Source organism: Dermochelys coriacea, chromosome 10, assembly GCF_009764565.3.
Source record: "Dermochelys coriacea isolate rDerCor1 chromosome 10, rDerCor1.pri.v4, whole genome shotgun sequence".
Lineage (NCBI taxonomy): Eukaryota > Metazoa > Chordata > Testudines > Dermochelyidae > Dermochelys > Dermochelys coriacea.
The window spans coordinates 66,116,646-66,143,215 of NC_050077.1; the positions used below are offsets into that span (position 1 = coordinate 66,116,646).

General features: G+C 39.6%; 2 protein-coding genes across 6 annotated transcripts in view; one reads left to right on the plus strand and one right to left on the minus strand.

Annotated features, from left to right (window-relative positions):
- Window positions 1–6: 6 nt before the first annotated feature.
- Window positions 7–17,169, plus strand: DTWD1 (DTW domain containing 1). 5 transcript variants are annotated; one of them, XM_038420332.2, is made up of 6 exons: window positions 7–221; window positions 702–775; window positions 3,854–4,158; window positions 5,808–5,951; window positions 7,782–8,058; window positions 16,421–17,169. In XM_038420332.2, the coding sequence occupies exons 2-6, from the start codon at window positions 730–732 to the stop codon at window positions 16,648–16,650; spliced, it is 1,002 nt and encodes a 333-aa protein (XP_038276260.1). In that variant the 5' UTR covers window positions 7–221; window positions 702–729; the 3' UTR covers window positions 16,651–17,169. The 5 variants fall into 5 exon arrangements, with proteins under 5 accessions (XP_038276260.1, XP_038276264.1, XP_038276263.1 ...); XM_038420336.2 differs by lacking the exon at window positions 702–775 and having other exon boundaries at window positions 8–221; window positions 3,851–4,158; XM_038420335.2 differs by lacking the exon at window positions 702–775 and having other exon boundaries at window positions 8–221.
- A 7,906-nt stretch (window positions 17,170–25,075) lies between these two features.
- LOC119862516 (NAD(P) transhydrogenase, mitochondrial-like) overlaps window positions 25,076–26,570 on the minus strand; it is a 68,982-nt gene continuing 67,487 nt past the window's right edge. The window contains exon 23 of the mRNA XM_038419345.2: window positions 25,076–25,449. Within this exon, the coding sequence (XP_038275273.1) occupies window positions 25,297–25,449 (153 nt within the window). The 3' untranslated portion in view covers window positions 25,076–25,296. The remainder of the gene's footprint in view (window positions 25,450–26,570) is intronic.

Genomic DNA, 26,570 nt, shown 5'->3' on the forward strand with positions numbered 1-26,570 from the left:
GTGGGTTCTTCCGGTGTCCCGCACGCCGGCAGGCCGAGGCCGGGCCCTTTGGTTCCGGTTCGGAGTTCGGACCCGGGTCCAGAGCTGGAAGCGCCGCAGGCCTCGGAGCAGCCGGCGTTTCTTTAGGGCTGGAACTGAGCGAGTGGCTGAGGCGGGGTTTCTTGTGATTATCCAGACAGGCGGGGGGGGTGGGTCAAGCCAGCCTGCCTGGATTCCTCCAGGTAAACGTCTACCTTCCGTGGAGGCCGGGCCTGGGCACCTGCAGCGCCGCCTGGCCCGGGGTGCCTGATTCTCGGGCCCCGCCGCTCGAGCAGGGGTTAAGGGGGCCGGCTGCTGTTTGTCCGGGGCATACGGAGGGCCCTCACTGAGATTTGCGGGGAGGGCCCTGTGGGTAGATGATGCCCCATTTTGATGTTTTCCGGTCCCCGGTGTGGGCAGTTACCCCATTGCGAAGGGGGGTGTCACTCTGTTTTGATGACCCTGGGGAGGACTGTAAGGGAGTAGGGAAGAGAGGGAGTTTGCTCCGTTTAGATGCGTATAGAGGAGGCTTTTATGGGTACGAGACGGCTGCTGGATTTTGTTCACAAGGAGCCTCAGAGTAGCATGGGCAAGCAGGAGGTGCTTGTTTCAATGGCTGGATGGGCCCCTTGTGGTACAGAGCAGCCCATACAGGTGTACGGTGCATTGCCCTCTCATTTCAGTGTCTGCAGTGGCGCCTTTCGGACCATCATGTCCAGGCCTGGGAGCAAGGGAATCTCTGCTGATGTTCATGAAGGCAAGCTCCTAAGATTCTCAGGCCAGTCCCACTTCTATGAAGGAGCAGACTGGCCTCCCAAAATAGTGTTTGCAATAGCTCTCTTATCCTGTTAAAAATGGTGGTAGGAGAAGATGGTGAATAGAAAGGGTATGTGTTTGTGGCGTCTAATGTTTGCAAAAAGAAAAGGAGGACTTGTGACACCTTAGAGACTGACTAACAAATTTATTTGAGCATAAGCTTTCGTGAGCTACAGCTCCGCTCACAAAATCTTATGCTCAAATAAATGTGTTAGTCTCTAAGGTGCCACAAGTACCCCTGTTCTTTTTGCGGATACAGAGTAACACGGCTGCTACTCTGAAACCTGTAATAATGTTTGGCAAGAGAATTTTTATTATTTTCCAGTACCCCTGATTTACATACCCTTCTGTTTAAATCTAAACAGCAAAGGCCTCAATCTTTTTTAACATTTCATTTGTGTTTCCTATTGCCTTTTTATGGTGCTCTGATCCTTGTTGTTTGTTGCTTCTAAAGGACCTGTTCATGTACATTTGGCTTCAATGGAAGATGAGGGAATTCACAGCATTTTTGAGGAGGGCCTCACCACTTTGCAGGATTGAGTCCTAACAGTGCATTATTCCCAGGCCCCAGGGCAGAAATTAGTGAGCAGGGCTGTCATTTTGGAACAGCTTCATTGAGGGTGACTTTGAAAATGACCAGTATGGTTTTCAGTATTTCACCGAAACCTACAGAGCAATTCTCCTTTGTGAGAGGTATTAAAATGCCTTAAAATTCATCTAGATGAGGTAGTCTGTCTCCACATAAGCAAGACTTCTCTGCTGTGAGAGGAGGCTACTCTGCAGATCGAATCATTATTCGTTATGACTGATTTGTTGTCTGAATCAAGCTCTCAGTCTTGCAGGATGTGAAAACTGTATTGCTGTTGTGCTTGCAAAAATATATTACATGTATGTTTTTCAGTTAAGTTTTTGTGTTGCTATTATTTTGAGACCACATAGGTTTTCCTTTTCCACTAACAGCAGCATTTCTCCTGTCAGCGTCAATGATGAAAATGCTTTGGGGCTTCATAATTGAACACCACACTGCCATAAGGCATTATATTGAAGAGAATCAGTTTGCAGGCTGGGAATGCATATCAAATCAAAGGGCCTTCTGGCCTCTTTTTTTCTCCTTGAAGAATCTGCATGGTTAGAGGCATTAGTCCAGGCTTGACAACTGTCACCAGGGCAATTTCATCCCCTCTCCCCCTTTCTCTCTCCCTCCCTCCTCTGTCTCTTGATTCTTTTCAAGATTCAGTTCAGAGCAAACCTGGACTGTAAAAAGGGGGGTGGGAGGTGGAGGAGTGTTAATTTCCTTTAAGCATCAGAATTTGGAAATATATTTTTTTCATGACCTGATAAGTGTTTCATTTTAGCAGAAAATGGTGACTCTTTCCCTGGGATGTATTCTAAATTTACATTGGAGAGAAGTGTCACACAGTTTTGTTTAGATCGTTCATTCTGCAAAATGTTGTCTTGCATTTTTTTTTTTAAATCTGTTGTGTTGCATCACATCATAAGTATAACCCATAACATAAGAAACTAGGAGATGCAGCAGGGAAAGCACAGTGGGGGTTGGGAGAAGAGACTAGGTGACTATAAGTGAACTCTGCAGCCTCTTGTTCTTGGGCTGTTCCAGGGAGCTGGAGAAGTCCCTGGGGTAACTTAAGTAGTTCTGGAAGTCTGTCTATCACATCACTGTGGTGCAACTCCTGGCTTGTCACCTACACTGGGTTCTCAGGTGTAGTATTAGATTGTGCCTGCCCTGGGGGAATTCTCCCAGTTGAATACAGGGCTTTTAGGGCCCCTTTGTGCCAGCCCTTTTATGTGATGTAAGGGGCCCCAGTATTCTATGTTGTTGTTTCATCTAGAATGAACAGTCTACAGTTCTTGCATTAATATTTTGTCCCTCTACTTAAAACAGAACTGTTAAGTTTAATCAAAAATGCTTTAATTAATATCTTTCACTGCTGTAGAGACAAATGCATCTTTTTTTAAGCTAACAAAAAAAAACCCCAACATATCTACAGAAGCTAATGTGAAAATGTTGAGACTTTCTATGACTAAAGTTATTTAAAGTAAACGAGTGGCTGATTTTCAATTTAGGAGCTCAACTTTAGGCACTCAATTTTGAAAATTTTGGCCTAACATTGGCCACTCTCTTACCACTTCAAAAGTTATTTTTCCTCCCTTGGTATCCCGCTATTAATTGATTTAACTTGTTAGACTGACCTCACACTTGATAAAGCAACCCCTCATCCTTTCATGTATTTATACCTGCTCCTATATTTTCACTCCATGTATCCAATGAAGTGGGTTCTAACCCATGCAAGCTTATGCCTAAATAAATTTGTTAGTCTCTAAGGTGCCACAAGGACTCCGTATTATTTTTGTCAATGGCTCCGAACCTGCACCTTATTGCATGCTGGAAAATCACTGCCCTCTCAGAATCCTATGCATATCAGTGGGGCTTTGTGGAGGCAAAACTGCAAACAAGTTGCAGGGTTGGGACCTAAACCTGTATACTTATATTTGCAAACGCTTACTCCTACTCCTACTGGAAAGTAATGGGTCTACTCATGTAAGTAAAGTTAAGCACGTACTGAAGTCCATTAGCAGGATTGGGGCCAAAGCGTTTGCAAAATCGGAAAGTTTACAGCTTGAATTTACAAATATGCATGTTTGTAACTTTACTCACATGAGTAAAGTGAGTGAGACAGCTCATCTGAGTAAAACTATGCATGTGCATGTCTGCATGGTCAAGGCCCGAGTCCTTGAGTTCTTTAAATCAAGGACCATCTTTTAATCTATGTTTATATAGCACCTAGCACAGAGGAGTCTGGCTCCTGATAGGAACCTCAGGGGGTGTTTTTTTTTTGTTAATATAATCTCTTCAGGATTAATTTGATCTGATCTAGTCAATTTCTGCTGTGATAAGTAATAACATGTGTTAGTTTAATAGGATGACCATATGATGATTACTTTTTTAGAAATTAGTCTATTTATAGTACATCGGATACAATGTATTTTTCTTTAGCAGATACAGCATATGGTCTGTTTAAAGTAAAGATGTCTTCAAATTCATCTACATTTTTGAACCAAGAAAGCCATCAAAAATTAAAAAGAAATGTTGAATGTTTGAAAAATTCACAACAACAGACTACTTCATCACTTCAAGATAATCCACTTCAAAATTTACAGTTAGCATCCTGGGAAGTTCTTGAAAAGGCCCAAAAGAGTGGGAGATCAAAATGCCCAAGATGTGGTAGTTCAAGGATGTTTTATTGTTATTCATGTTATGTTCCAGTTGAAACTGTACCTAGCAAAGAAATTCCAATTGTGAAGGTTAGTGAAACATAACATATTTATTGTCCCTATTATTTGTTAGTGGGGGGGGGGGTTCTGTGTGAATACATTGCCAATGTTCTCTTTTTCTAGGTCCTCTTTAACACAGTGGTCATGATAGATGAATAAATTATGATAAAGTAGGGTTAGCAGTCTGGTTTAAGGAACCAGATGTTAGAAAATTGATAGTTAAGGTTTCAGTTCTGCAAAAACTTATGCACATGCTCAACTTTGCATATACGAGGAGTCCCACTGAAGTCAATGGGACTCCTCATGTGTAAAGTTATGAAATTGAGGGATTAGGACTAACTCTTTAAACTCTTTCTTAAACCATTCTCACCAGAGTTCTCCAAATTGTAAGCACCAGTGGCATAGGCGTTTTGAAATCAAGATAAGATCGTTTGCTAAAAAATACACTCTAGGAATTATTTTGGGGGAAGTTCTATGGCTTGTGTTATACAGGAGGTCAGACTAGACCGGGGTGGCCAACCTCTGGCTTCAGAACCACATGCGGCTCTTCAGAGGCAGCTCCTTGTATAGGCACCGACTCCAGGGCTGGAGCTACTTGTATCAACTTTCCACTGTGCTGGGGGGTGTTCACTGCTCAACCCCTGAGCCTGCCACCCCTTCCCGCCCCCTCCCGAGCCTGCCGTGCCCTCGCTCCTCCTCTCCCTCCCCCCCCAGAGCCTCCTGCACACCACGAAACAGCTGATCGCGAGGTGCAGGGAGGGAAAGGGAGGCTGCTGATGTATTACTGTGGCTCTTTGGTAATATACATTGGTAAATTCTGGTTCCTTCTCAGGCTTAGGTTGGCCACTCCTGGACTACACGATCACAATGGCCACTTCTGGCATAGGAAGCTGAGTCTATACTGGGGGGATTGTATAAACAAATGCTAGGGAAGTGTACCCATTTAAACCAAAGCTGAATATGACTCAAAATGTGAACTTAAAAAAAAAAAAATAAAGAACTGCTCATAGTTGTATAACTAAGTCACTTAACTATTTTCTTAAAATATATTGTTTTTCAGCTGAGATAGGGAATAAAGCTTTCAGAAGTGTCAAGGTCCCATTTACAAAAGTCACTTCACACTTAAATGCCAAGGGCCTATTGAAAATTGGACTTTGGCTCATAAGTCAGTTTGGTGCTTTTTAAAATTTTAACCATTGTGCTTGACTCTGTTCATCTTGAAATCAAAGAGTTTTGTATTAATTTCAATGGGTTGAATACCTAATACAAATAGATGTTCAGGATTGGGAGCATAAGGCTGCTAAATTTAAATGCATAACTTCTTTTGTCTGTTATTAATAACTGAAAATTAAAATTGATAACAAAAGTATCAATAGAGCCTTCGTTAGCAATATTAGAGTGTCAAGTGTGCACATATAATAGCTAAATTGCTTATTATTAAAAACAGTGAATGCTATTTCCTGTGTATTTTGATCTGATTTTCCCCCCCTATTTAGTATGAAACAGTATAGTTTTTAAGGAACTTCGGTTGAAATTAGGAACTTCCATATTCTTATAGATCTAAATCAAAAACATTTTTAGGAAACTATATGAATTTACTATATATTTTAAAGTTTCTGTCTGGGGATTTCCTAGACATATGTCCAAATTTGTTTATATGTCTGCCATTTTTGTTGTAGCTTCCTTTGAAGATTGACATAATTAAACACCCAAATGAAACTGATGGCAAAAGCACTGCTGTACATGCTAAACTCCTAGCACCTGAAGATGTTACCATTTATACATATCCTTGCATTCCGGAATATGAAGAAAAAAGACATGAAGTAAGAAATTCTGTAACAGGGCTGTGTGCTGGGGAAGTGTTCATGTGCCTTTCGTCTCCCAACTCCTGCTGATATTGCATTTCCCCTTTGCAGGGGAGTGCAGATCCAACTACTCTGCCACTATTCCTCCATGAATCCATTCCACCCCACCCAGAGCACGTCTCTGCAGTGCATAGGGATATGGACATTCTGCCGGGCTCATGGAAATTTGCCTCCATGTGCAGCCTAAATGCACTGATTCTGTTGTGTCCACGATCCTCTGCACCCACAGAGAAGAGAGAGGATTTGGTTCATTGTGCTTTGTAGCGAGTATTTTACTTACTACATAGAGCAGAAGTGTCAAACACCAAGCCCACTGGCCGCATTGCCCTGCTTGATGGAGTTATGAGGCCTGCTTGGCATATTCAACTTCTGCAGAATCTAAGCTTTTATTTTGTAAAAAGTAAGTTTCTAGTATTTCCTGGTGCAGGGGAAACCTACCAAATGTAATTGATACATGTTGTCATCTTGAGTCAGAACAGAGCTTGAAATAATGACTATGAAGAATGAGCACCCAGTCCTCAATTTCACTGCAGTGAGAATTCTGAAACCTAACAAATATGTAATGTCAGCATTAACAAATGGGGAAGGAAAGAGAGTGAATGATTCATGGGTGTGGGAATTGATATTTGCTGCAGGGATGGAAATGTCAAGCAAAGAACAGGGAAGAGGGAGAGAAACAGAGGAAGGAGGATAGGGAAGACTGGGGGGAAAAAAAGAAAATACTGCTGATCCTAAAGGGGGTCATAATTTCCCATTAAGATGCTGAATGTAATAAGGAGGTTTAATTATTGCATATAGGCCATATTATACTGTTGTTTTGTGTGACATACCATTGACACCTGTGGGAGTTCTGCTGTGATTAGAGATCGGATTAGATGATCTAATCGTCACTTCTGGCCTTAAAATTTATGAATTAATTTAAGCTAACAAGTAGTCCTACATTTATACTCTGGCCCATAGACCATAATTAAAAGTGGAATTTGGCCATCTTCACAATATAAGATTGCACCCTGGCATAGAGAAATAGATTAGTGTAAACATCCGCATAGTACCTTGCACAGAAAATATTGGCTTGGTAGGATAACTTTGTTTAACATGTATGGAAGTAATACACATGTAGGCTTGGCAGATTTTTGATTTTTATATATATATATATATATATATATAGTTGGATATCTTTAAACATTTTATTTTTATTGATTTAAGTTTTCACAGTTGCATGAAATTTTGGGTTTAAGCAATTTTGTCCATTTTTATCTTTTTTTTTGTTGGTTTGTTTGTTTTTTAACATTTTCAGTTGCAGGAAACTATGGGTACATCAAACAATAATTATTTAATGACAGCCTGTAGTAAGTTCTCAAACAACGTTTTTCTATCTTTGCCTATCTGTAAATTTTCAGTTATTGGTGGTAGAAACATTTTTTAGTCTGTTTGGATATGTATGGTGAAATTGATATTTACTGACATTTACTGTTAAAAAGCTAATTCTGCCAAGCCTTTACATATTTAATGAAACCCTTGCAAATAATTAATTTAAACAAATCCCTTACCTTAATTAGGTTTTTCTTTTACCCTGTCTCTCTTCTTACCCTTTGGGGCATTTGAAATACATTTTCAAAGAGAAGTTCACTTTCATCTTGTATGGATTTAAATGGTTTTATTTGTGTGTGTGGATTGCTGTATAGAAAAGAAAGTTTTAATAGAAAGTTTCTTGTAAAGTTTCAAGAACTTTTAACATAATTTTCTATCAAAATGGCACTCGGATCTCTCTATTTGTTTTCATTTTAGATTGCACTTATCTTTCCTGGTCCTAACTCAACTTCGGTAAAAGATATTATTCCCCATCTGCAAAAAAATGTTCAGAAAAATGTTAGTTGTGGCAATGATGATGATTCTTCAGCAGAGCCATTTCTCAAGAAAGCAAAAATAGAAACAAAAGAAGATAGAAACCTAAGTGAATACAAATCAAACAGCAGGAGTGAAGACACTGTACTGAAGAAAGTAATATTTATTGACAGTACTTGGAATCAAACCAATAAAATAATCACTGATGAGCGACTCCAAGGTAAATAAGTAAATAAATAAAAGGGGATGTTACAGCTATAGTAAAGTGGCTAAATGAAATATACGTATTTCTTTCTTAAATGCAAGAGACCTGATTGGATACCACAGTGATGAGCAGGGTCGAAATACATACATACATGAAAGTAGATCTGAACATACTTCACATCAAGGGTTCAATTATATGACTTAAAATGGAGAAATCTAAAGGTGTGGCTGGTTTTTTGTTTGTTTGTTTGTTTGGTGTCCCCTCTCCCTATTCCCCCCCCCCCCCTTTTGTCAAATATCTGAACATGTTGTGTTACAGAGAACCTAGTTCTTCCTGATAGTATCAGTAATGCCATCAGTGGAAAAAAATACGAGTATTGCTGCTTTTATTATGAAATAGCACAATGTACTTGTAGTTCTGCACAGCCTTCATTGTGTTATATTGATTAGAAAGATGACATATTTAAGCATTCCACAGAGAATTAAAATGTGTAACAGCAATTTGGCAATTTTATACTTGTGCTACGTAGGGCTCAATCCTGCTCCCATTGAACTCAATGGCAGTTTGAAAATTGACTTCATGAGAGCAAGAGCAAGCCCTTAGGTTGGAAGACACATTTCCTTCATTTCTATTCTGTGTATTAGCTGGCAGGTGTATTAGCAAGTATGTATTTCTCAACTTAATTTCTACCAGCGTATGGAGTGGGCATCACAGGTTTCCTGCATGAAAGATGAATGATGCTTTGCTGCCCAGTTAGCTCATTAAAAATACTACATATGAGCATAATTTATTAGCCAATAAAAATCCTATTACTAAATATATTTAACATAAAAATTCTATCATCAAATAAATTGATATACATTACAGTGATGTATTGCTTTATCGCATGGTGTAAATGTGAACTGATTTAAGGCACTTAATAATCCTGTTCACAAAGGATGAAATTCAGGAAACCAACATGCAGCTAAGAAACTTGGGATTTATATGGGTGTCTTGTTCGTGACTAAGGAGAGAAAATCTCCCCCCTCCCCCCGCAGGGCCAAGTCATCGGACTGCACCATAGCTCTTCCTTGTACCTATTTCAGCCTATGGGACAAAATGGTATCTTCTGCCTTCTAATCTTCTAATCGTTGTGGTCACCACCAGTCCATCTGTTGCTCATGCCTATAACCTGCATGCACATCTTTGACTTACACCTTGTTCTAGGTCCTCAAATCCAGGCTAAACCTACATCTCGCAGAATCTTTTGGCATAATATCTCTAAGATATGACATTCTTATCCATCCACACAGCTAAAATTCTTCTCCAAGCTCTCGTCATCTTGATTACTGTATCATTCTTTTCTCTGGCCTGGACAAATGCAATCTTACCACACTTACATCCGTTCGGAATGCTGCTGCAATGATCACTTTCCTAGCCCATCACTTTGACCAAATCACCCCTCTCTTTGAATCCCTCCACTGACTCCCCATTCTTTATTGCATCAAACATAAGATGCTTGTATTTACCTTCCAGGCACTTTACAGTAAATCCCCACCTACCTATCACCTCTGATTTGCCAGTGAGCTGTCGATGCTTGCCTTCAGTCAGCCCATGATGCCAGCCTCCATCACCCAATTGTTACATTTTCAAATAAACGCTTTTGTACTTTCTCCCATGCTACCCCACATGGTTGGGAGAAGCTCCTTGTAAATGTCCACCTACTTACCTAGTTTCCATCTTCAAAACTCCTTTTCTGTGATGCCGACAAACAGCTCAAAAACGGTTAGGCTGCTGGTGGGCAGAGATCACTGCCTAGCTTGCTGACCAATACTCTTGTCGTTGTTTACTTGAACTCCCCCATCTGTCTGTGTCCGTTGTCTTGTGTTATACTTACACTGTAAGCCCCTTAGGGCAGAGAAAATCTTGTTCTGTTTGTACAGTGACCACCATAATGGGCTCCTGGTCCATGACTAGAGCTCCTAGGCGCTATAGTAATACAAATAATATAGGGATTTTTGTAGGGTAAGAATAATAATGTAGGGTCTACTTAAGAGTTGACCCAGTGGACCCTTCCCCAGGTTATATAATCCCAAATTCTCTACTCCACACCACCCTTCTAATTCTAGTCTAGTCAGAATCTTACACAGTCCTTGTCACCAACGTATCTGAGTGCCTTCCAGTAGTCCATTAAGTGATGTGACTAATATGTGTTACGTGTGGTTCATTCTCTCTTCTCCTCTCCCTATGAGTATGAGTAGGTTAGTGTTTTGTTTTTTTAATATATACATACTATGTGTTTATATTAGAGAAAGTAAGTCAAAGAAGTGCACCTTGCACTTGAAGCAGAAGGTGGTGAGATTTTGTTCTGGTCCTTAGTTCCTGTGGAAGTTCCTTCCATAGTCTGGGGTGGTTCTTGACAAAGCTTTATCTCCTACACAGATGAGCTTTGCTATTGTGATAGAAAATTCCATGGTGTCTGATGAATGTTTGACCACAGTTTTCACTCTGGAACAGCACCTTGAAATTAAGGGTGGAGACCATGAATTTGAATTGACATTCTGTGGGAAGCTAATGTAGAGAATGGCAGATAGATTTGATAACCTCCATCTTGTTCAGGTTCAGTTTCAACTAACTCTTCTTCCATCTTGGTTGTGGTGGTGGTACAGTTGTACATGGTGAGGGACAAGTAGAGCTGTGTATCATCCCCATATTGTTGCCATGTGAGTCCATGTCATCTTACCAGTTCATCTAGTAGCTACATAGAGATGACTAAAAGGACCAAAACCTGAATTGTACTTTATGCAGAGCTAGCATGGAACCAAATGCCTTTATTAGTAGAGGGTGCAGAGACTCCTTTTGTGTCCATGCCACTCATGTCTCCCTCAATTCCCCCCCCCATTACATCCCAAATAGGACTAGGACTGTGTACTGCCTTAAAGACATGAATTTCACTCCCACCTTCTACACTATGGACTTGTTAGAAATTCTTTTGTGGGTTGGTTGAATTATTTTTCTCACAGGAAAATTGATGGCATTCACATCGGTCTGTATGCACCTCAGCTGCACCCATCAGAGTTACACAATCACTATCATTCTTCTGTTGCCAAAAAAGTTACTACAGTATTTGTTCAAATAGATAAACTTAAAAGAAATACTGGAGAGAACCATTAATGAAGTGTGCCAAGAAAATGTAAATAAAGTCTGTGTTTTGTAAGCCTGCGTTTATATATTTCAGTAAATCTAGCTAATTGCACTTACAAGTGAAAGCAATAGGGGACATCAATTAGGCTTGGAAATAGACAACCTTGGAGACTTGGACATAATTAAGTATTTCTAAATCTTATTAGGAAAGTGGTATAATATATCTTTAGAAAACCAAACCAAACCCAATTGTATTACAGACAGGAAATATTTGAAAGTTGCTAATGCTCGGTTAGGATTGATAGATTACTTCATTAGCAATCAATGGATCTAAAAAGTAAACTGTTACATTCAGTATTAATGATTACTTTCCCAGAGGTAATGCAGCATATAGGCAGCATATGTATGGCTGTTAAAGTAGAAGATTAGGTAGTTTTTCTGTAGGCTTAGTCAAATCTTTTATTAGTTTACATCTTTTGTGCAAATATATGCCGTGCGTCTGCTTCAGTTTTTAAAGCACCTATGCACCCTTCTACTTCTGCAAGTAAATGATAGCCTGTAACTGTACATGGAGGCTAGTGGAATGTGACAGGAACTATCTCTGTGGCATGTTGTCCCTTTATCCCATCCTCTGGAGTAGTGGTGGGCAACCTGCAGCCCACACACGGCCCATCAGGGTAATCCGCTGGCAGGCTGTGTGACAGAGTTTACAGTGACTGTCCGCAGGTACGGCCACCTCCAGTTCCCAGTGGCCACAGTTCACCGTTCCCAGCCAATGGGAGCTGCGCATGCTGCAGGGACGTGCTGGCCGCCACTTCCCACAGCTCCCATTGGCCGGGAACGGCAAACTGTGGCCACTGGGAGCTGCAGGTGCCTGGACAGTCAATGTAAACACTGTCACGTGGCCTACTAGTGGATTACCCTGATGGGCTGCAGGTCTCCACTGCTCTGCAGGCATTTTGTGAGGAAGGTGCAGGCCTGCAAAGATTTCCTGCCCTCTTCCTCACCCAAAAAAACCCAGGAGATGGGGGAACAACTTCATAAACTCCTGTAGACTCCGCCTATAAGTAATGTACAAATCCTTTTTCTTTATGATTTGGACACCAAGGGTGATTCAAGGGACAACAGTTGGTAAGAGATCCCTAGCAACACAGAGGCAAGGGACCAATATGTAGCTTCCCTTTTCTTGGGCTAAATTCCCCAAGATCCACAGAGATGTTGAGAATCTGCAGATTTAGAGAAGGGGGCTGAACCCCTTTTCACTTCCACATAAGGGACAAACAATAGCAACCAATTCAAGAACTGTGAGGAAATTCCAGTGAGCTGAAACTAGGGGAGCTCTGAATCCCCTGCACAATAATATCCAACATGGGGATTCAGAAGAACCCTTTAGCATGTGCTTAGTGAAGCATGTTCAAGTGCTTCACAGAATCAGGGAGTAAAGCTTTAGTTGTTGAATAAAACTACAGTGTGTTGGATTGAGATTCACATACCCAGCAGTCTCACAAATCTTTATCAAGATGCAACACTCAGCAGATGGTGATCGGTTACTTGTAACTGAGAAGCTCAGCAGCGTGATTTCATCAGTCATGTCCAGCACCTCCCTTTTGTTGCACAAACTTATTTATAATTTATCTTTTCTCATACTAATTATATATTAGTCTCTCATTTTCATGTTAACTCTCCTCCCCAACACTACAACTTGTGTTACTTTAAAACTGTATTTTCTAGTTTTTTAGAGGGTGTTTTTTGGTCAAAAACATAATTACTTTGCAATTTCTTACACATGCGCAGTTCTACTTTTGCTTATTCTGTTAAATGTGGTTAGAACAGACCAGGGGTCAGCAACCTTCGGCATGCGCCCATCAGGGTAATCCGTTGGCAGGCCGCAAGACACTTTGTTTACATTGACTGACTGCAGGCACGTCACTCCCCTTCAACTCCCATTGGCCGGGAATGGCGAACCAAAGGTTGCCGACTCCTGGAACAGACGCTTAAAATTCACAGCAGGCCTCTTTCAAGCTTAAATGTGCCTTCATTCCCAATACAGTTATTAAAGTAGATTAGAATGGGAGCTTGCAGGTTTTCGTATCTATCATCACAGGTCTTGATGTAATTGTGAAGAAGTATGGTTGCTTGTGGTGGTGATAAAAGCACATAGAAAAAGAATGGGAGCATAAGAACTAAACTCTGAAAGATGACCGTCAGCCAAATGAAGTGCATGTGAGAGAAATAACTTTTGTATGGACAAAATTTGTTTGTTCTCCATATGTGTGTTTTTCTAAATGTCTATACTTCCATCCTGCCTAAATCCCAGATTGGCACAAACACTTATTATTTGAGCTCAAAATATGTGGATATGAAACATGAAAACAAGTCAAAATGTTGACTTCCTGGATAGTCTGAGTTACTCTCATAAGAACAACTAGTGTTTGTAATAAAATATTGCCTTTGGCTGTATAGATACAGTACAGAGATGATGAAAATATGCTCAGTAAACAGTAACACTTAACCTCTTCTAAATCTTTTGTTCTGAAACTCTTAAATACTCTGCTGAAATTAATTGATCCTGTGCCTATATTCTCATTGGAATCAGTGATCTGACTGTTGTTTAACATCTTACTTCCCTTTCCCTGCCCCCAAACGTTAAGCGATGGGAACTTTGTATTGGAGGAATCTTCCCTAAATTTTAGTTCACCACTTGTAAGGTGAAACCCTGATTCTACTGAAGTCAGTGGGAGTTTTGCTATTGACTTCAGTTGAGCCAGAATTTCACCCTTATTCTTTCAGTTTATTGGGTATTCCTCTGTTAAAAGAGGTCATTGAAACTTTATATAGGAGAAACTAGTGTCATGAAAACTGCCCTTAGTGTAAAAATTAAAGGAAATGATTAGCCTTGTATCATTTTTATTATCCTCAGTTTGGACACATTTTTCATTACCAGTTTACATACTGTTTAATGCTTATTATGACAGTGTACTTTGAAAAGAAAATTCTATTAATATACAAGGAATCATGTTGTTAGCTGTGAAATAAATAGCTAGACTCACCTTGTGATTGCACCAGAAACAGTTAAATGTAGTTTAAAGCTATATAAAAAGTACAAAATTATAAGTGCTGGGCTACAGGCCAGCTTGGGCTCCTGAAATAGGGCCATATGGAGCTGGACCAAATTTCTCTCTCTGTAATTTCCAAGCAATTCTCAGACCATGTTGTAATTACTGATTGTTAAACTATCTCAAGATACAGATTTTGCATCTTAATGTTAACATTTAAGAAGATAGTTCAGAGCCTGATTTTGCAAACATTTATTACACACTGTAGTGCTTGCTAACCTAATTGATCCCATTGCCTTATTATGCATTTTTTAAAGAATTTTCAGAGTAGCTGATGTGACTTCAATGGTTTTTTTTTTTTTTTTTTTAGGGTAATATGGGATTGCACTTCAATAAGGTTATTTAGGGCTCAGTGGTGAGGAGGTTGCAGCATCAGGGCCTTCGGTGGCTTTTGAATCATTGCATGATTGAAATCCAGCATCATTTTATTTACTTTTATTCAGTTTTGTAAATATAACGAACATTGTAAGATATTCATTTAATATGGGCCATATCACGCCATTAGGTTTTAAGCAAAACTCCACTGATTTCAGCTCCACTGAATGAGTTCTGCTTAGAAACAGATGATGCATTGAATATATATTAAGCACTACTTCACGTTCTCTAGACACATTAATTTCAATAAAATAAAAAAAAGTAAAGGAAAAAAGCAGATAGTAAACTCACATTTGTCACCAAGCCCTTGCATGCCCTGCCTTCAACAATTTTCTTTCATAAGTGACCTGTTACAGCCATTCCAGACTTCTCACAATCAATTCCCTGCGGAACTATATCTTCCACTCTAAGGCCCTTAGCCCCATCGTAAAGTTATGCATGGTCTTGAGTCTTTGCAGGATTGGGGCTTAAGGTCGTATTGCTGCAACTTGATCTATGTGGGCAGGCCTTAAGCCTATATAGAGACTCATGGAGTCAATGGTATTGTGTAGATAAAAGATCTATCATGAAGAACAAATTGTAGGGTCTGGGCCTCAAGTAGAAATATTTATAAAACTGACCTTTTTTGACCCCAGTGAGGATCGCGGATTATTGCCAACATTAAAAAGCAAAAACAACAACAAAACCCCTCAGTAGCTGACAATTGTGTGTATCTTTGTGATCTTACATATAAGATTGGCAGGATTCGATTTTTATTGGTAAAGGTTGATTTCACAGTACCCGCACAAACCTAGGAAAAAATGTCCATCGATGATGATGATTAAGGTTAAGATTCTGTCATAGATATTTTCAGTAAAAGGCAGGGACAGGTCCTGGGCAATAAACAAAAATTCATCTGTCCCTGACTTTTACTAAAAATACCCTAGGATGCGGGGACAAACAGAGCATTGCTGGGGCTTGCAACTGTCCCGGTGCTGCCGCTGCTCCTGTAGTCTGGGCTGACCACTGCTGCTTCAGCCCCCAGGGGGCTGACCCACCCCCTGCCATTGCGCCAGCAGGCTCAGATTTGGCCGCCGATCAGCTGTTCCAGTGTCCACTGCTCCTCCAGCAGCCCCAGGGCTGACAGCTGCTCCAACCCTTCTCCAAAAGAAGTCACGGAGGTTCCAGAAAGTCACGGAATCCAGGATCTCCATGACTGAATCATATCCTTAAAAATAACTGAAACTTACAAATAAGTGAAGTAAGAAAAATGGTGCCTGAGAACCTAAAGTTTGATTTAAGGCTATTTGCTTTGTATATTTTCATGTGTGACGTTGATGATTTGTGTTTAACTGTTGAAGTTTTAACTTTTTGAATCTTAATGTCTGCTGTGAGTAAATAATTGTCAGACTCCACACATGGTTTCCTGTAATTGTGAAAATTTAAATCAATAAAAATGTAAAAAAATATTTAAAACCCAGAATTTATGCAACTGTGAAAATTTAAATGGATAAAAATTGAAAGAATGCTTAAAAACAAGCCAATATCATCCATCAAAATTATTAAAAAATTATATAATACCTAGCTTTTATCTAGCACTTTTCACCATTACCCTCATTGTAGAAATGGGGAAACTGAGGCACAGAGAGGCAAAGTGACTTACCCAGTGTCACCCAGCAGGCCAATGGCCAAGCCGCTAACAGAACCCAAGTCTCTCAATTCCCAGTATGGAGCTCTGTTTGTTAAGCCACCCTGCCTAACATTTGTCCCCTTTTTCTTGGCAGGGTTACTACAAATTGAGTTGAAAACAAGGAAAACTTGCTTTTGGCGTCATCAGAAAGGAAAGCCAGATACATATCTTTCTACAATTGAAGCCATTTATTATTTTCTTGTGGATTATCACCAGGAGGTTTTAAAAGAGAGCTCCAAAGGACAATATGACAACCTGCTTTTTTTCTTTTCATTTATGTACACGTTGATAAAAAACGCCAAGAATTCTGCAGGAAAAGAATAAGCCAAGCCATCTGTTTGTCTGGGAACAGCACCATGTTTGTCTTTCTTTAATTATGATAAAGTGTAGTAATACAATTTTTTGTCTGAATGACATTTGAGTTCAATAATAAAACACAGTGTATTACACTCTGGAGTTGTCTGTAATGCTGCTCCAAATGCAAGAGCAGGATCTGGTTGTGTACACACTTGATGCGTAATTTTAATCACTATTTATTTCAGTGACATTATGCATGTCCCTAAGGGTTGGCCAGTTAGGGCCTACTTTGTGAGTCTGACCCTGCAGTACGCACCTTGGGTAAAACACAATGTGTCTGAGGCAAGGAATGGAGGATTAAGACCTCAGATTGGAAATAGTAAGATCTCAGGATTTTAAAGAGGAGTTAATATGTCAACATGGAATCTCTTTTCTAAAACATACAATGTAGTTCAGGTGATTATACTGTGTAGGAATGTGCTCTAACCAATCATGCTGTTATTACAATTGCTTACTGAAATGATTAGGACAATATTTCATCGGGGGGGTGGAATTTTAAAAGATCCAAGTTAGTTGAATGAACAGAAAACAAATGATAAACTTTGTTAGTTTTAAAGCTGGAAAAATGATTGTTATACAGATAAAAATATAGGCCGAGATTCATAAAGGTACTTAGGTGGCGTGATGCTGAGCAGATCCTGGTAAAATTTTTAAGCATAGACCAGATCTAAGCTGGCTAGATATTTCTGTCTTTTTCCTATGTTGGTGAGGGAGTCACAAGTCTTGCAAAAAAGACAAGAGAAATCATAATAGTTAACATTTTTCAGAAGTCTGTGAGGTTATTTTAGTTGTATCTTTTTTTCCCCTCAGTAAACCTGGCCAATTTTCTATCTGCATCGGTCCTTCTCTCCCCTCCCAAAGGGGAGCCTCAGTATACGAGGGCAAGTAAATAGCACTGTGGAAAAAGGCATTAAGAATTTCTGTTTTTAAACTTGTATAGAATTTTGTTTGGGGCCATCAGACTAATTAATTGTTGTTTTACTTTTGTCTGAAGTGTACCAAGGTATTGAATTAATCACAATAAACAGAGCATTGAAATACAAACTAAGGAGCCACTTCTTCAGACAGCTTCTAGCTAGTCTCCAGTTTTACATGTCCATCCAATTTCACTTCTTCAGGTAGGCATGAAATGGGTATTGATTTTTTTTTTTTTTTTTTTGCACGTGGAAATCATTCTGTGTACATACACAAAAGTGAAGGTCAGGACGTTTGGCCCTAGGAATAGAAAGATTTAGTTAGTATGCATGAATTAAAATAACACTGTTCACAAAAAAATACTCACCAGCAACCACACACCACACAACAGAACCACTAACCCAGGAACCTATCCTTGCAACAAAGCCCGTTGCCAACTCTGTCCACATATCTATTCAGGGGATACCATCATAGGGCCTAATCACATCAGCCACACTATCAGAGGCTCGTTCACCTGTGCATCTACCAATGTGATATGCCATCATGTGCCAGCAATGCCCCTCTGCCATGTACATTGGCCAAACTGGACAGTCTCTACGTAAAAGAATGAATGGACATAAATCAGACGTAAAGAATTATAACATTCAAAAACCAGTTGGAGAACACTTCAGTCTCTCTGGTCACTCGATCACAGACCTAAGAGTGGCTATACTTCAACAAAAAAGCTTCAAAAACAGACTCCAAGGAGAGACTGCTGAATTGGAATTAATTTGCAAACTGGATACAATTAACTTAGGCTTGAATAGAGACTGGGAATGGATGAGTCATTACACAAAGTAAAACTATTTCCCCGTGGTATTTCTCCCTCCCACCCCACCCCCCACTGTTCCTCTGATATTCTTGTTAACTGCTGGAATTAGCCTACCTTGCTTGTCACCATGAAAGGTTTTCCTCCTTTCCCCCCCCTGCTGCTGGTGATGGCTTATCTTAAGTGATCACTCTCCTTACAGTGTGTATGATAAACCCATTGTTTCATGTTCTCTGTGTGTGTGTATATAAATCTCTCCTCTGTTTTTTCCACCAAATGCATCCGATGAAGTGAGCTGTAGCTCACGAAAGCTTATGCTCTAATAAATTTGTTAGTCTCTAAGGTGCCACCGGTACTCCTTTTCTTTTTGCGAATACAGACTAACATGGCTGCTACTCTGAAAACTGTTCACAAAAGGCACAGATTCAGGGTCAGAATGATGAACAGCATTTCGAATGTGATGGTGCAGCTATTAAAGTGAAAAGCAAGTTTGTGTGTATTTCTCTTACAGAAAGAAAAATCTCCAGCAGCCATCTCTGTCAGCTATTGGAACAACAGATTTCTTAGTCGTTTGTTTTTATTGTTATTGAGAGAGAGTATTTGGCTTTTCACAATGATTAATGCTATTTTCTCTGGTATGAATTTTGATGGTCTTTTTGACATTTTCATCTGTACTTGTGTTTCTAAAACAAAGATTACTTTAAGAAAGTCAAAGAAACACTTGAATAGTGTATAATAGTTTGAGAAGAAAAAACTTTCACCCATTTTAAACCCATACAAAAAGTGAACTCAGTGACCTAATGTTTTACAAGAATCAAACAGAGGAGAATTTTTTTTTTCTTCCAAGACATTTCCCTGAAAACATGTTTTTTTTATTTAAACAGTAGAGGTCAAATAAAAGCTTATATAAGCTGGTCTTCGTTACTTTTGGAAAAGTACTTTCATAAGGTTAAAAACATCTTCCAAAAGTAAATTTGGGTACCTCACATTATTTTAACAAGGGGAGTTAAGAAGCTATTCCAAAAGTAAATTATTTTTAGTTCTCAGATGAAATCAATGTACAGGCAATATTTAAAATCTAGAACATTGACTCTCCAGAAAGTTGGGTTCAGATTATTTTTTTCAAAATTATCTTTGCTAGAAGGCTACACTAATTATTAAACCAAAAGAATCACTCTTACAAATATGGGACACATCTAGGGTCCACATTATTTAGGGTCTATTGGCATTCCTCTGATAACCTTGTGTGGGAGCAGGCAGAAGGTTAGTGTAACCACTGTTTCAGATCTGATCTGGCTGAAACTTGACTTCTCCAAAAAAGATTTAAATCCATTATTTAAGTTTGAGACTGGCAAAAAAAGAGGCTCCTCAACCCCCTGAAAAAGTATCATGGTCTCCAATAAATTTTCCAGCTTCTAGCCAAAAGAATAGTTTTGCATTGCCAAATGAAAGATAGCAAGTATTTAATCCTTTCAAGTGGAGTTGGCAGCACTAATCTCCCTCTTAACTAAAATAAGGATTAGGGGCTAAGGGATAATTAGTTAAGGGCTAATTCTGGACTTATTTCTTAAAACTGGAATGGCCCCTATCTCATCTGACTGAACCCAAAGGGAACCTCTCATCCCACCTAAGACATCAGGTCAGGAAGGTACTAAGAGACAGCATGTGGGATAAGGGGAAAAGACCAGTTTAAACTTGGTCTAGCTAGCAGCAAGCTAAAAGGTTTCAAGATGCAGGAGAAAAAGGAGGAGCATCCCTGTTTTCTGAACACAAGGATATCTGACCACCTTTGGAAAGGTTAAGTTGAAGCACCTCTAGTACCTGAAGGGAATAGAGAGCCCATCACGAGTAGCAAGTACAACTGTGGTGATAAAAGTGCAAAGAGCCATCTTACCTGCAGTCTGGTCCATTCATCTCCTGCAGTGCTGGCATCCTGCTTTTGCCTGTGTCCTTAAAAGGTGTTGTTTTGTTTTGTTTGCCAGAAGTGGAGAGGAAAGTGGTTTCTTTTCCATGTTTGGTTAATGGGGGCACTATATCCACTCCTGAATGTGGCTGTAGAAAGCTGTGAAATGCTATTCCTTTTCCTGAAGAGAAGTACAGGAGTCACCAGTCTCAGGTTGAAGATGAGCATTCATCATTTTATTCTTAGATTTGAATGCTAGAAGGGACCATTTGATCATCTAGTATGACCTCCTGGGTAACACAGTTCATAGAATTTCACCCAATTACCCCTCTGTTAAGCCCAATAACTTGAGTTTAAATAAGTATCTCTTCCAGAAAGCGGCAAGGAGTCCTGTGGCACCTTTATAGCTTTTTTTTTTTGGTTTGGTTTTTTTTTTTTTTTGCCGCTTTTACAGATCCAGACTAACACAGCTACCCCTCTGATACTCTTCCAGAAAGGTGTCCAGTCTTGATAGCAAGGCATCAAGAGGTGGAGAATCCACCACTTCCCTTGGCAGTTTGTTCCAATACCTAATCACACTCTTAAAAATATGTGCTTATTTCTAATTTGAATTTGTCTGGCTTAAATATTTAAAATGTCACCAAAGCTATACCTGTAGTCCTCTTTTTCTTTCCACTTGTTTATTTATAGTTCTGTGTCTGTTCCTAAAAAATTAGGAATAGATTAGTAAGAAAGTAGATAGAGAGACTTTTCTGATCCTCAACACCATAGTTATTTTGCTCATCCCCCAAGAAATAATATATCAGTCTTATGACTGACAGCAGAGCAGTCCCTTCTCATGGCTGGCATAGTTATTTTTAATTTACAGAATCATTACCTTTCTCCATTCTTGCCTGGCTTTTTCTGGAATTGTGTGCATTGTGCCCCTATAAATCTTCTGTAATGGAGCCTTCAGCTTTTCCTTGTATTGATAGTTCAATTGAATGCAATACTCAACCATTTGTACTGCCAAGTGTGATTATTATTTGTGCTCTTGACTAATTTGTCATGGATTTCTTCCATAAACTCAAGTTCAATCAGAATCTCTTCCTCGGATTGTTGAATTTCCTCTTAGAGTCTCTTAGTTTCCTGAGCTACCAATTCTCATTTAGTTGTTCCTCTTTCAGAATAAGCAATTCTTTTTTGTGATTCACAAGATCTTCCTTGGCTGTTGCAAGCACCTCAATTTTATTTCTGTAATCATCTAAAAATGCACGGTAGTCTCACTCATTTTGTTCCTGTAGTCAGAGGATTTCTTCTTGCTTTTGTGTGTTCCACTGAGCACAGGCCTTTGTCACCTGTGCTTTAGCAGTTGCAAGGACTCCTTCTAAGGGAAAGTATATTCTTTTCAAGCTCTTTGGTTCTTGCTCCAGATTTCTGTTTTCTCACGTTTTTTCTTTCATTTCTTTTCAGCTGCCGAAAAAACTAGTGATAGCTAAAGAACGCAAAATATATACACATTTTAAAAAGATATGGTTAGCAGATGGGAGATGACCTATTGGGTTGAAAAGAGAAGGATGAAGGCAAACTCTTGCCCCCTCCCCCAAATATTTGTATACTTATCTGATCCAAACCTTTTGTCTATCACCTGTTTCAGATCCTATTTAGCAATTTGAGTCCTTATTATAAACTCTTATTAGTACTCTGTTTCACATGTCCCTACAGTACCAAGTGCAATGTAGTGTGTTGCTCTAATCAAACTGTCTTCCCAAATTACACCTTATTCTGTAGTTTTTGTTTGAACACATTAAAAACATAATTAAGGCTACGATTTTGTTATGGATATTTTTAGTAAAGTCAGGGACAGTCACGGGCAATGAATAAAAATTCACAGTTCAAATTTTACAGAAAACAGCCCTGACAAAATGCAGAAAGGAGAGGGAGGAGGGTCCGGCACCCTGCCTTCCCTGCATGCAGCAACAGGGAGGTGTGGCCCCCACCCCTGCCCAGTAGCTGGGAGGGACCCCAACCCGGGCTGGGATCTGTGAGGTCCTCCACGGCTGGCAGGGGCTGGGGCACTCCGGGGCATTTCCCAGCAGGTGGGGAGCTCTGGGGCATCACCTGCCACCTGTGGGAGATGGGGTTCTCTGGGGATCACCCACCGGCAGCGACTGGGGTGTTCCAGGGGATTCTCCTGTGGGAGCTGGGGAGCTGCCAGGGATCTCTTGACACCCTGCAGGGCTGGGGGAGGTCCCGCGCTGCCACTGGTGGCTGGGCTGCTGTGAGGCCCCAATGTAACTGAGGTCCCTGGAAATCATGGGTTCTAGGACATCTGTGACATACTCGTAGCCTTAATCATAATTAGTTTGTATCAAAACTAAGTATGTTAACACACAAAATTGTTGTTTAATGAAAGGCAAGGTTACCTCAAGACACACCCCACCCAGATCTTTGAAAGCATAGCACAAAGGAGTAAAGAGAAAACCATTCCTTGCCAGCTTCACATCACCTACGATGCTGTAAATATATTTTGAGGAACTGACTTCCATGTCCGCACATACCAAAAAGCAATACCAGCCCCAAATTCACCCGACTTGTTTTGTTACAAAGAACCTTAATGGTGATCTCAGCAATATTAAAGCATGACAATTTTCCCATTGAATAGCCTATGACCATGAGATGTGGTGTTCTGCTGTTACAAGAGAGTATGAGGTGACCATTAAGGCTGTGTGACAGTCTCTGACAATGTGTTAACATAACTCCTAAATTATTGTTGTTATTATTATTTGTCTTCAGTGACATTGTTTAATGTAACTTCTATGCTCCTTTGTCATTAGTAACAATGTTGCCTTTGATTGACAACACTTTATCAACATTGACATTCAGAAAGTCATGTTTTAAACTTCAATAACTGTTTATATAAAGTAGATGGCAATTTTTAACACCTGTTCATCCAGTCTACTCATTGCAAAGAATGATACATTTACTTTCATATCTCAGACAGTTCTAGAGCATTTTAAAAAGGAATCTAAAGGAAAATTAGTCACATGGTACTTTCTTTAAAAAAAAAACACTCACAATTAACCTTTTTTCACCATAAACTGCCATAGAAAATTCAAGCAGTTCATAAAATACAATAAGCATTTGGATCTGAAAACACAGGCATTTTGTAAACTGTTTTAAAATGGAAATCCTGATTCAAACTTAATAATAGTGTTGCTACCAGCCCACTATAATTAGCTTATCCCAACTATAATTTTATTACTAACACTTCAGCTTACCACTGTCACTATGGAGTGCCTAGAGAGGCCCCATAGCATAGTGGACAGAACAGAAAGTGTCACACCAATTTATCTGGGTTCTAGTACCAGCTCTATCACTGATGCTATAGGACTCTGTGCCTCACTTTCCCCACTTATAAAATAGGTATCTACTACTTCATGGATCCTCTGAGCTTTTGTCCCACCTTGCTCTTTGGTAGGAAGGAATTTCACAGTCAGAGGACGGTGACTGAGAATGCCCAGCCACCAAAAGTTTCATTCTGGCTTCAGTCGTAGCATCCTGCTGATCATACCATGGTGGCTATTGAAGAAAGTGGTGCTCTCTAAGCTAGCCAGACTCAGCACAAATAAGGCTTTAAAAATTAGCACTAAAACCTTAAATCAGTTTTAGAACTGGATTTGTCACCAGTTTAGAGAAGCACATAAGGAAAAGCATTTTTGTATTGGGATACTCACATAAATAGTTCTGGCAAGAGGCTTCTGATATAAATTTCCACTTCATCTGCTTTTTTACTTTACAGAATAGCAGCTGGCAGCATGTAGGTTTGATAGATATTTCCTAAGAAAATCAATATGCATCTTACGCACATTTTGGAGCCCATCTAAATCTGACTACTATACATGCTGCATGTCCAGTGGTATAATTATGCATCCATGCTTGCCTTGATCTCAATTATTTCACCTGCATAGGGAGCTGTTAATTCACTTCTCCTAGAAATCTGTTGTTTGGTTGCCATGTTAATAGTATGAATCCCGCTTTGTGCTCCTGCTGCTGCTATTAGCTTGGGCATCTGGCCTTCCTTTAGTCCAGTTAGTACTGGAATCATCTGTAGAATGAATAGCGTATGGATGAAGTTCATCCAGATTCAGAAGATCAAGTCCCTCTGACTAATTTAGGTCTCCATGCAAGTGGGGGAGTCTGCCAGCAGAATAGTCGGGTAGGGTATCTCAGCACATCCTATACATCACTGGGGTGGTCTCTGTAATAGCCCAGCATGGAAGATGGCAGTGAGAGTGGGCAAAGTGAGAATCTTCAGGATCTGCACATACAGGAATGGAATGACCCAAGAAAGAGCAATGGGTGAACTGTAGACTGGAGTAGCAGGCATGGGAGGCTACATCGCTAACTCCAGGAATCCTTGCCCCACATACCCACAAGCAATGGCAGATTACTCTGGCTATGTATGTGTGAAGAGAATCTCAGCCTATGATGCTATATGCCAGTACTCATCCTGGTTCTTACCAGGATGTGTAAAGGAGCAGTAAATACTTCCTCTACACAATAATGTCATTTAAAAATAAAGCAAATATGTAAATCTTCCTGGTGCTATACTGAGGTTCACATTTATACTATTACAAAGCATTGTTTTGCATCAAGGATCTATGCATTAGTAGGAGGATAAACCAAAGCTTTTCTGCAATAATTTCTGTCTTATTGAGCATAAAGAGAAGACAGAAAACAAGAGTGCTATAAATGAGGCTGCAAGATTAGAGAAATAATTAATCTGCAACACCAATTGAGCAAAAGTGTTTTTATTATTATTAAATACAGGGACTTACATTTGTAAGTACTAAGGCACATAAATCACCAATCAATTTGTTATGTTTGGATGCTCTTTTATTTTTGAAATGGCTGTATATAAATAAGGTGCTGGATATGCCTCCAAACTATTTACTGAAATATATAAATTATATCTAGTACCCTTTTACAATTCTGAATATCAGTGTTAATGAGTATAATACATTTCCCTAATCTTGCCTTGTAAAGCATCACATGTTTTCTTTGCATCTCCAAGCAGCATTGAAGTGTTAGGTTTGTAAAAAATGGGATTGTCAACTGCAGCATACCCAACTCCCAGTGTACGCTTCATGACGATGACCTGGGGGGAAAAATAGCAGTATGAAAGAATTAAATGAAATAAAAACTTTCAGTATGTGCTCATGGAGGATGTAGTTAAAGTAATAGTTTTTAAAATAGCATGTTACTATATTATAAAATCTCAAATTTTGACATGGATTAAATGTATGGGCTCAATCAAAATTGCATACCAGCAATATTGGCATACATTTTATATTGACTTTTGCATGTCCATATCTAACTATTCTCAGACCTCACATTTATGTGCCACCTTCCACCCTGAAAGCCTGTATTGTGGTTTTAAAAAAGTAAACTGATACAGGAACAAGAATCTCCTCCTCCAGCTCTGCAGCCACCTGTGGGTGAAAGGCGGTGGCTGTTTAGTAGTACACTGAAATACTAAAGAACAGTTAAGAAAAGCAAATGAAGAGCATTCAAACCAACTGAAAGCGCAAGGGGAAATTAGATAGGCAAAATGTAACTACCCAAATCAGCACTTAACCAAGACATGTTAATCTGCCTACTTTATGCTAATTGCCATTGGGTATTTTAATGACTGTAATGGTTAGGGCCTCAGTTTCATGTAACTGCCAAAGCACACTGATTGAGAGTCACAAAGCTGACTAAAAGATTTAGCCATAAAATTCCCATTAACATTAATTGGAACAGGGTAGCTAAATCCCCTAATCAGATGTGCAAAATCTCAAGCAGTACCTCCAGCATGAGAGTGCTCCCTGACACTAGGTATTGGATTCAAGAGACGGGAAAAGTGCTATACTGAATTCCTTTTCCACAGCAGCTGGGTTTTGCCCCCTTGAGTTATCTTATCCAAGTACTGACCAGACCAATTTTGCTTACGAGATCTAACATGATCACAGCACAAGCCAGTTAGTACTTCATTAAACAATTAATCCATGTTGGATATGATGTAATGTGATACTTGAAACACTATTAATTTTCTGGGTAAGGGCCAAAATCTGTTGCCAGATACGTGGTGTGAACTATTCTGTATGTAACAGTTGCAGAGTAAACTCAAACATATATTTTCTATAATTTATCTCAGTAAACCTATCAAAATGATGCTTTCATACCCAGAGATGTTATTAACATTTTGCTTCTTAGGTGCATATTTCAACAATTAAA

What these genes read in the sequence shown, in the direction of transcription:
- DTWD1 (XM_038420330.2), top strand. Translation starts at nt 1,467, where the DNA reads ATGACCAGTATGGTTTTCAGTATTTCACCGAAACCTACAGAGCAATTC. An exon ending in AAGAAATTCCAATTGTGAAG is followed by an intron (nt 4,159 to 5,807) that starts GTTAGTGAAACA and finishes TTTTTGTTGTAG; the next exon opens with CTTCCTTTGAAGATTGACAT. An exon ending in CACTGATGAGCGACTCCAAG is followed by an intron (nt 8,059 to 16,420) that starts GTAAATAAGTAA and finishes TTTTCTTGGCAG; the next exon opens with GGTTACTACAAATTGAGTTG.